Here is a 10,427-nt window from a genome sequence, read left to right on the forward strand (position 1 = left end):
GCTGTCCATGCCGGTCGCCAACATCAGCTTGCAGGGACATGTAGCTTTCCTTCACATAGCGAGCTACACCCCCGCCCCTTTTGTCAACACAATCCCTCCTGTTTTACTACCCTCCTAGTGAGAAAATTCTTCCTAATATCAAACCTAAACTTCCTTTGCTGCAACTCGAGACCGTTACCCTTGTTCTGTCGTCTGCCACCACTGAGAACAGACTAGATCCATCCTTTTCTGACCCCCCCACTCCTTTCAGGTAGTTGAAGGCTGCTATTATATCCCCTCTCAGTCTTCTCTACTCTAAATCAAATAAACCTAGTTCCCTCAGCCTCTCCTCATAAGTCATGCTCCCCAGCCCCATCACCATTTTTGTTGCCCCTGTTGGACTCTCTCCAGTTTGTCCACATCCTTTCTGTAGTGGGGGGGGTGGCAAAACTGAACACACTACTCCAGGGGTGGCCTCACCAGTGCTGAATAGAGGGGACTAATCACTTCCCTTGACCTGCTGGCCACTCCTACCAATGCAGTCCAGTATGTCTTTAGCCTTCTTGGCAACAAGGACACATTGCTGACTCAAATCTTTCTTATTGTCCACTGTAACGCCCCGCCCTTTTCTGCAGGGCTGTTGCCTAGCCAGTCAGCCCCCAACTTGTACCGGTGTATGGGATTCTTCCATCCAAAGTGCAGGACTTTGCACTTGTTCTTGTTGAACTGCATAAGATTTCTTTTGGTCCAATCCTCCAATTTGTCTAGGTCACTCTGAATCCTAGCCCTACCCTCTAGCATATCTACTGTTTCCCCCAGCTTGGTGTCATCTGCAAACTTGCTGAGGGTGCATGCTGTGCCATCTTCCAGGTTGTTGATGAAGACAATGAACAAAACTGGCCCCAGGACCGATTCCTGTGGTACTCCATTTGATACCGGCTGCCAACTAGACATTGAGCCATTGACCACTACCCTCTGAGCCTGCTGCTCCAGCCAGTTTTCTATCCACCTTATAGTCCATTAGTCCAGCCCATACTTCCTTAGCTTACCTGTGAGAATATTGTGGGAGATTGTATCAAAAACCTTGCTAAAATCAAGGTATACCACATCCATTGGTCCCCCTGCATCCACAGAGCCAGTCATCTCATCATAGAAGGCAATCAAGTTGGTCAGGCATGACTTGCCCTTGGTGAATCTATGCTGACTGTTCCTGATCACCTCTCTCTCCTCCAAATGCTTAGGAATGGATTCTTTGAGGATCTGCTTCATGATTTTTCCAGGGATTGAGGTGAAACTGACCTGTCTGTAGTTCCCTGGCTCGTCATTTATCCCTTTGTTAAATATGGGCAGTATGTTTCCCCTTTTTCAGTCATCCAGCACCTCTTCCAATCACCCTGAGTTTTCAAGGATGGTGGCCAGTGGCTCTGCAGTCACATCAGTCAACTCCCTCAGCACCCTCTAGTGCAGGCTTGTCCAGCATACAGCCTGTGGGCCACCCTGAGGCCTGAGGTGCTGCGACGGGAAATGAAAGTAAACACTGTTTACATTCGTTCCCACCCCTTGTCCCTCCCTCAGCCCCTCAGCAGTGGGGGGGGAGGGGGGCGGTCCTTTGGCTGGGGTCTGGCCCACTGGGTGATAAAAAGTTCATGATCTGGCCCTACATTCAAAAAGGTTGGACACCCCTGCTCTAGTGCATCCTGTCTGGCCCCATGGACTTGTATTTGTCCAGCTGTTCTAAATAGTCTCTAAACTGTTCTTTAGATGCTGTTGGCTGCTCACCTCCTCCCCAAACTGTACTGCTTGGTGCAGTAGTCTGGGAGCTGACCTTTCTTGTGAAGACAGAAGCAAAAAAGGTACTGAGTACTTCAGCCTTTTCTGCATTCTCTGTCACTAGTTTGCCTCCCCCATTCAGTAAGAGACCCACACTTTCCCTGATCCTCCTGTTATTACTGACATACTTGTAGAAACCCTTCTTGTTACACTTCATATTCCTTGCTAGCTGCAATTCCAGTTGCACTTTGACCTTCCTGATTTCATCCCATCATGAAGATGGGATAAGAAGCAATACTTTTTAGGCCTGTTCAAAGTGGCTAGTATTTGCTTTGGCTTTGGATGATTCGGGGGACAGTGATTCGATTTGGTGATTTGAATCACTGTCCTGAAACAATTTGGCTGAATCACCCAGTTCTATCCCTAGCCTGCTGTCCCAGCCCAAGCAATGGCTGCCCCACCCACCCCAGCTTCCGGCACTTTGAAAAAAATAGGCTGGATACAGCGGGTGTGGCCGGGCAGGGGGGCAATCCCCACTGCCCCACACTGCATGGGGGCGCTCTGCACAAGCCCCGCCTGCTGCCATGGCTGCCCTGCCTGCCCCAGGTCCGGCCCTTTAATCAGGTTGATTTGTTCCTGCACTCTCAGTAAGGCTTCTTTAGAGTACAGACAGCTCTCCTGGACTCTTCTGGAAATCCACAGCCTGCTGCCGACTCACTGGCGTCTGGGCATTGTATTGTGTATGAAGCTATCTGTGGATTTATATATTCAGATTGATTTTGATTTCCTCTATTATTTTTTGCAGCAGGAGTTGCTCCTATAGGTTCTGAAGCCTTCAGAGAAACCCCTAGCACTTTACACCTAGGCCTTTGTTTTAAAGTGTATGGGCACAAGATTATAGGGCAGTCTCAGCTGATGAAATTGGGGGCAGGTCTTTGACTTCAGTAGAGGTCTGTTGCTTTGGTCTAGCTGATCTTACATATGCTTTTGAATATATTCAGAGCTGTGCATAGCTTGCATTTACCAGTGTGCACTGTGCTTTATCCACCAACCAAGGAGCATACAACAGTCTTGTGATGCATGCAAGACATGATCACTTGAAAAAAAGCGCCTCCTTAGACTCTGATAAACTGCCTGTCCTTGAAATTAGATTCTCCATTCATTGGAGAAATCATCGTCTTCCTGTCAAAATAGACTCATGTGCATCATAAAGCCACTCACTGTAGCACCAGTTCTCCTGCACACATAAGGGAATGAATGAAAGCGGGGCACGTTTCTTGCAGTGGTGAATCTTGTTTCACTTCCCAGAGTCATGGAGGATCCTTATATACCAGGATCAGTGTCAGTATGCTACATAGTAGCTGGGCCAGGGTTTGGGGGCCCATTCAGCACACAAGTACTTTTCTCCATGCTCTGGAATGCTGTCTCACAAGAGATCTCTGTGTGCTGCTCTGTAAAGGATATTTCCTACTGTGTAAAGAACATCTTCTGGCCACATTCGCATATAATCTGTTGAGTCACAAATCTTTGCTGAGGTTCCTCCAGCTTCAGAACTGGAAAAAATACTTCAGAGTAGCTTGACAGTGCGTAGCACATGGCCTGGCTGCTCAGGCTCAGCTGTGGAGCTGGTACTGGCTTTGGAGCTCGGCTTTGGCCATAGGCACTGATCCATCACTCTTTACAGACAGTGGTTTCAGAAAAGCCATTTTTAGGTTAAAAAGTTAGAGCCATCATGTTCATCACATTCTTTTGTATTTGTGAGAAAATGTATTTTTGGATGTGTGCATAAGCATAACTGAATGCTAATACCCCAGGGCTCCTGTCTGGATTTTATGTATACCACTGAAGTTACCTTCTGAAAAAAACTTTTGGGTATGCAACCTTTAAAATACTAGTGTCCATTGAGGTTTAGGCAGGTGTCCTATTCACTTAGTTAGCAGGCTTGTAAGTAGTCCTTTATTAGTTTGTTGATTGCTCTGTGGAGTCTGCCACCATCTCCACTTCGTAGGCAGGGAGATGAAGGTTAGAAGGATCAAAGACGAGAATCCTCACTATGTTTATGTAAATAGTTGTGAACGTTCTCATCATGAAATCATGCAGTCATGAGTAAGTGACAGTATCAGGATAAAAGTAGCAGGCTAACCAGGCAGTATGCTATATATACATTGCCTCTCTCTCCCAGGCCAGATTCCAATGGCCTCAGTTCAGTGCATGTGAGTCAATTAATCCTTTCCTCTTTACCAAAGTGTTTCAAAAGAAAGAGGAGATTTCTTGCAGTAAAACAGCCAGCTTCTCCTATCTCCCTCTAAGCATATGTAGTTCAAAGGAAAAGTTGATTAGTAGGGCTGTGCAAAGCTTTGGGTGCTGATTCAATTCGGAGGAGATTAGGCCTGATTCAGTGATCAAATCTCTGAATCTGAATTGAATCAGGAGACCAGTTAAAAGGTCTGAATCAATTCAAAGCTCTCCAAATCAATTCAGAAAAGATTTGGAGAACTTCAGCGATTCGGGCAGTCCGTGCTTCCTGCAGCAGGGAACTGGACACAGACTGCACGCTGGTAAGTAGGGAGTGGGGGAGGGGGCAGGGGACCATGGTGGGGACCCCCGCCAGGCCCCATCCTTTGCCTGCTTCCCCAGCCCCCTGAGTGCCCCCCTGATCCCTGCCCACTTTCCCTGCCCTCCCCACCCCCATGGCTGCCCTGCCTGCCCCAGCTCTTTAAATAAAAGCCCTGACTCACCGGGTGCTGCTGGGGGGGGGCAAGCCCCACTGCCCCCCACTGTATGGGGAGCTCTGTCATGTGCCTCTCAACCCCCGGCCATGCTCTCAGCCCGCCCCATGACTGCCCTGCCCACCCCAGCTCCTGGCCCTTACTCCACCTGGCCTAGCTCTGGCCCTTTAAGAAAAAAACCAAAAAAAAAAAAAAAAGTCCTGCCTCAATGTTGCAGCAGCTTTGGGGCTTCTGGGGGCTTGTGGTAGAGCCCCCCATGCAGCGTGGGGCAGTAGGAATTGCCCCCCACCTGTCAGGAGCTCATGAGTTCGGGCTTTTTTTCTTTTTTTTAAAGGGCCAGGAGCTGGGGGAGCGGACGGGGCAGCCATGGGGGTGGCTGAGAAAGTGGATGGGGATTGGGGGACTTATGGCAGAGTCCCCCATGCAGCATGGGGCAGCCGGGGGAAGCAGAGATTGCCCCCCTCCCTGGCAGCAGCCAGTGAGTGGGGACTTTTTTTTTCAAAGAGCCAGGAGCTGGGAGAGCGAGCAGGGGGCGAAGCCAAGTTGGAGATTCAGCCGGTTTGGCTGCGGCTGAATCTCCAAATCAAATTCAGACGAATCAATTTGGGACAGTGATTCGAATCAGTGAATTGAATCACTGTCCCCTGAATCGACCGAATTAAAAGTGAATACTAGCTGCTTTGCACTGGCCTATTGAGAAGGAAGGAGAAACATAGCACCTGTCCACTCTTGTCATTCAGGAAGCCCTGACCAAGTGGTGACTAAGGTGGCGACCTTCAAAAGCACATGAATGATATAGAAACAGAAGTCTTCTTGAGTTCCAGTGGCACTGCTGCTTCATAGTCAAGAAGCCACTTTTGCAAATGACACTGCAAATTATTACCAGCCTTGGGAGTGCACATCTCAAAAGAAATACAGAAAAAAGGTTAAGTCTTTGCAGTCCAGTATGCCATCTCTGTGTACTTTTCTCCTGCTCAAGAGGAACATGACTACATCACATGAGGACACAAACTTTGTTGGTCTTGACCATGTTTACTGTCAGGATGAGTTAATACATTAATTGATTTCTCTACAAACTGAAACAAAAACTGGAAAGTGTTATTCATGTATTGTCCCAGCCAATAAAATAATTCACTTGGAAGAGGCAATTGAATTTCCCATCTTTTGCTCTGTTCTAGGTGAAGATATCCACGTAAGTATGTATGGAGCTGCCACAGATGTCAACATCAGGCTGTGCAAGAACTCCTTGACAATCGAGAAGGCATATATTACCCTGGCAAACCAGAGATCGGTGGTCATACATAATCGAAGTGATATCATAGCACACTTCCAGTGGAAGGTTTTTGCAACTCAGGAAGAGGAGGATCAACAAAAAGAAAGGTTAATTTGAAAGATAGATAGATTCCAATATGGTATTCTCTTATGGGTCAACTCCATGTATGGTTAAAGCTTTACAACCTTTGCACAGATAATATCAAATTGTGTTTTACTCTAACCGCCCTGGCTGGGGAAAAATCGCTAGGATCTAAGGCAGTGGGTCACAACATTTTTCATACCAGCTGTACCCCCAATACAGCTGTATTGGGTAGAGCTGGTATGCTACAATACAACTGTAAATAATATTGTTCGAAGAGAAGCATAGTTGTGATGCCCTGACACCTGCGGGTCATGACCCCAAGCAAGGACATCCATGCTCTAAGTGTTTAATTAACTTACACTGTTTGTTCAGTATGTGACTAGTGTGGAAAATATTGTAATCATGATAATAGCACATTTTACAGTTTTCTGGAGGAAAAAATCAGTTACATCAAAAAAACTATTGCTTTAATAAGAAAACTGGTATTACAAGATAATAGAGTGACTTAATCCTGTGCTCAGTGGCAGCATGCCCAACCGCTGCAGTGGCTTCTGTGAGATGATAAAGTAGCAAGGCCCAAATGAGAGTGATTCTGAGACTGCTTGAACTTGTACAGAGGTTCACCTCTGACACTGCGAGCCACAGAATTAGCAAAGAGCATTTTTTTTATTCATTATGCTGCTGAATAGAATGTCTTATAACCTATGGAGGAGTGAGTGGTCAAGGTGAAAACACTTTAAAAAAAAAGATCATTTCTAGGTGTTGTTTAATAGTGAAGAGGAGCTGAGATTGACTGAGGAGAGGTCAACTCTACCTCAGGGTTTGCCAGAGCAGCATAGGATCCCCTACCAATGTAATGGTTTGTTTACACTTACGGATCAGTCACAGGACTATCTTCAAATCTATAACGATTAGCCAGCTACAGAAAGAACCCATAGGCTTCACCCCTGGTGGCTGTCCAGTCTGACCTTTGACCTTTTGCTGAGTATCCAAGGTTTGAGGTTTAACTTGCTGCCACCCATCCCTCCCTTAAGGGGGTTTGGAACTCACCCAGAGACTGCAGGCTGAAAATATAGCAGGTTGCCCAGCAGCAAATCTCTGCTTCTGACTTCTGATCCTTCTGCACCCCTACTTTGTCTCTTCTGCATATTGTTAAAGCCTATCAAAAGAAGAGAAATAAGTAGTGTGCAGACTGATTCCTAGAAGAGCTCTGCTTGAATAACAGGAAGTAGAATGCAGTTGACTGCACGGTAAAATTTTAATGGGGTAGGAAACTCATGTGGCTTGGATTAGTTGAGGGCAATCCTCAGGCTCAGTCCTTAATGCCAGTGAGGATGCACCGTATGATGCAACAGGGGAATTCATAAAAGCAGAGATGGAGAAGTTATATTGGCCCTGGTTGCACCCTCCACAGCATCTGTCTGTTTGTTATTGAAATAGTGCATAGTTTTTGGCTGTTACTCATTTCAGCTTTGTCCTTGACATCCATCATGACTTATGATAGGAAGAACTCCTTTCTGTCCCTGTTGGCTTTTTCAAAGACTATACCCATTCCCTGTGGGTGTGATCTATCTGTTGGAATAAATAGGTTTGTCTCATCATGACTGGATGGCAGTAATTCACTCTGCAAACAGCAAGAAAATCTGCTCAAGACCAGTCCAGACCGTCAGCCTGTATAAAATGTGAGACGCCAAGGACCCATCACTCTAATGTAGCATGCTCACCAGAGGTTCCCCATTACTTCCTGGGGCACTTTAAAATTATTAAAGCCCTTGGTGATCTCCACCTAAACTATCTCCAAACAGCCTCTTAACACATGACTAAGCAAGGCATCTGTGGACATCTGAGATGCAGGAATTAGATGCAACTGGGGTGAAAAAGTCAGGAGGCAGGAGTTAGGCATTCTTGGCTGTGGAGATTGGAACGTGCTTTCCTTTGTATGTGCCTTTTCAAGAGCCCATCATTTTGCAGTGGCTTCTTCTCAGGAGCCCATAAGAGAAAATGAATGCAAGTGAAGAAGGCAGACAAAAAGAGGGAAAGAGGGGGAAATTGGCAGAGAAAGAGTTTAGCCAGTAGCAGACTGTTGCAGCAATGCTTACTACATTCTAAATAAATTACATCTTAAGTCTAATGTCTGATAAGGCCCGTAGTGATGTACAAAAGACCTACCCACAGCAGTATCTGCTGTTGAGTCACTTTCTGAGCACTGAAAAGGAGGCATATTTCCAAGCAGCCATACCTCTGCAGGTAACTGAGCCAGCTGGAAGTAGTTAGACCACTTACAGTTCAGGTTGTTAGGGTCAATCTTTCTGCTTCCCTATCTCTTGACAGCCTAGAACCTGCATCTCCTGCTTCCTGGGCAAATGACCTAACCAGTAGACTACTGGGCTACAGCATAGGCTCCACCCCATTGCTGTTGGCAGGTATGCATGCGGGGTGATTCTGTTTCACTGAAAAGTGAAATAGGATCCCAAACTGTGTGTAAGGTCATTTAGGTGTGTACAGTGAAATAGGACTCTACCCTAAATTTACTGCATAGAAGTGGTGTATAAATACCATGAGTTGGTGGATTAATGTGTTGAGATGTCTGTCCATTTCCACCAAAAATGTGAGGAAGTACAAAGCAAAAATTGATATAATATCTCTACCAATGGAGCATCTTTTTTCCCTGCTCTAGCCATTCCTCCTCTCCTGGCCATTCTTGCTTTGCAGTCTGTTCACACTCCACATGAAGATTAATGTAAGGGTTTGGTATGAAATGCCACCTTCTTGAATACTCTTCTGTTATAACTGAAATTTATATTGGCCAAAGAACCACCAGGCTTAGCATGTGGAAGAATGTAGTTCAGCCTTCAAAAGTGACCTGGGATGTTAATGCTGCTCTCATCCCCTGCTGAAGGCATCGGAGATTCATTCTTCATTCTGGTGTCACTGTAAACAAAGGGACTTTTCAAAGTCATTGTGGTGTGGCTTATACATTGGCCTTCTCGTAACTGGGCACTTTCAGGAACTGTAGGATTCACATATGGCAATAGCTTGCCTTAGCTTGTATCAAATAATTTAGTAGTAGATAGACTTTCCAATCTTGGCTGAAATTAGCAGGGTGAGGATCAGGGAAAGGTACTGGGATTTGCTGGGTTTTGTCCTTATGAACTCCAATAGTGGCCCCCTCTCATCCTTCCTGAGAGAACACCCACACAGAATATACAGGCACCTTTAATGATTTGAGGCATCTTGAGCACTTAAAATGAAATGTTTTAAAGAAGTGCAGAGAGAGAGTTGAGGTAAAGAGTGTGTGGTCCTCTCGGAGCTACACACCCAGCGATGTAACAGGGTGGAGCAACTAGGGCAGCATTCTTTGTTGAGGGGAGGTGAGAAAGGTGGCAGTTGGCCATGCTGGTGCCATTGGCACCATGGCAGCTGACTGCCCTGTGCATTATATCTGCCTCAAGCACAGCGGTGCCTTGCTATACCTCTGCATACATATCTACTGCGTGAGATTTTTCTTCCCTTGTTTAGGGCCAAGAGGGTTTGTGCATAAGTATTTAGGAGGATTACTCTAATTATATATGAAGAGGGGGCTGGGACAGTATCCAGTCCTGCTGCTCTCATGTGCTTGCTTCATGTATTTACGTAGCTTCTTTGGCTAACTGGAACAAAAGTACAGATAGAGACAAAGAAAGACTGCAGAGATAAATGACCAGGAATAATTTCTCTGGACCAAGGTGAATGTGAGGGGACAGTACTGTATAGGGAAATACAGACCAAAGCCCTCATTCTGGATAAAATGAAAAGGCAGGAAACAGTTCCTTCAGTCTACTGGTGCCTGTACACAAGTGTGAAGGCTGCTCAAATGTGCTGTAATTACAGCATGTCGAAGCAGACTTTGAGTCAGTCTTTCTGCTGCCCTGTCTTCTGACAGCTGTATTTCCTGCTTCCTGGGCAAGTGCCCTAGCCACTAGGCTATCAAGTCTGCTGGAGTGTGGTAATTACCATGCTCCAGCAGCCCCCTGCATCTCATGTATCAGCATCCACATACTTAAAAATGGTGTGGGGGGGTGTTTAAACTAAAGCTCATCGAATGAGCTTTGGTTCAAGTGCCCCCGCCACCATTTTTAAGTGCAGGGACACTGATGCATGAGATTTTGTAGCACTTTAATTAGACTGGCTCTCAGAGCTGCTCTTATTAAAGCACCCCCACCACTCCCAGAGCACTTGAATAAATTCAGTTAGGTGTTCGTAACATCAGATGCTGACCAGAAGGCGTTTTTACACTTGCTCGAGGGGGGGAAAGAGAGGCATTTTATGGAGCAGCTCTCAGAGCTGCTCTTATTAAAGCGCCACAGCATCTCATGTATCATCATCCCCATGCTTCAAAATGGTGGTGGTTCATAGAATCATAGAAGTAGGGTCAGAAGGGGCCTTACAGAACTTCAAGTCCAACCCCCTGCCAGGGCAGGAGAAAAACTGGGCTCAAATGATCCCTGCTAGGTAGGCATCAAGCCTCCTCTTAAAGACTCCCAGGGTAGGAGCCAGCACCACTTCCCTTGGAAGTTGGTTCCAGATCCTAGCTGCCCTAACTGTGAAGCAGT

General features: G+C 46.2%; 1 protein-coding gene across 2 annotated transcripts in view; it reads left to right on the forward strand.

The window, feature by feature from the left end:
• The window catches only part of HYDIN (HYDIN, axonemal central pair apparatus protein), a 383,645-nt gene that overhangs the window by 83,517 nt on the left and 289,701 nt on the right, over positions 1-10,427 (forward strand). For both annotated transcript variants that reach the window (XM_019535579.1, XM_019535580.1), the window contains exon 7: positions 5,657-5,858. In XM_019535579.1, coding sequence (XP_019391124.1) covers positions 5,657-5,858 — 202 coding nt within the window. The remainder of the gene's footprint in view (positions 1-5,656; positions 5,859-10,427) is intronic.

The sequence above is a fragment of the Crocodylus porosus genome, unplaced genomic scaffold (genome assembly GCF_001723895.1).
Source record: "Crocodylus porosus isolate Cpor-Errol unplaced genomic scaffold, CroPor_comp1, whole genome shotgun sequence".
NCBI classification, from domain to species: Eukaryota; Metazoa; Chordata; order Crocodylia; family Crocodylidae; genus Crocodylus; species Crocodylus porosus.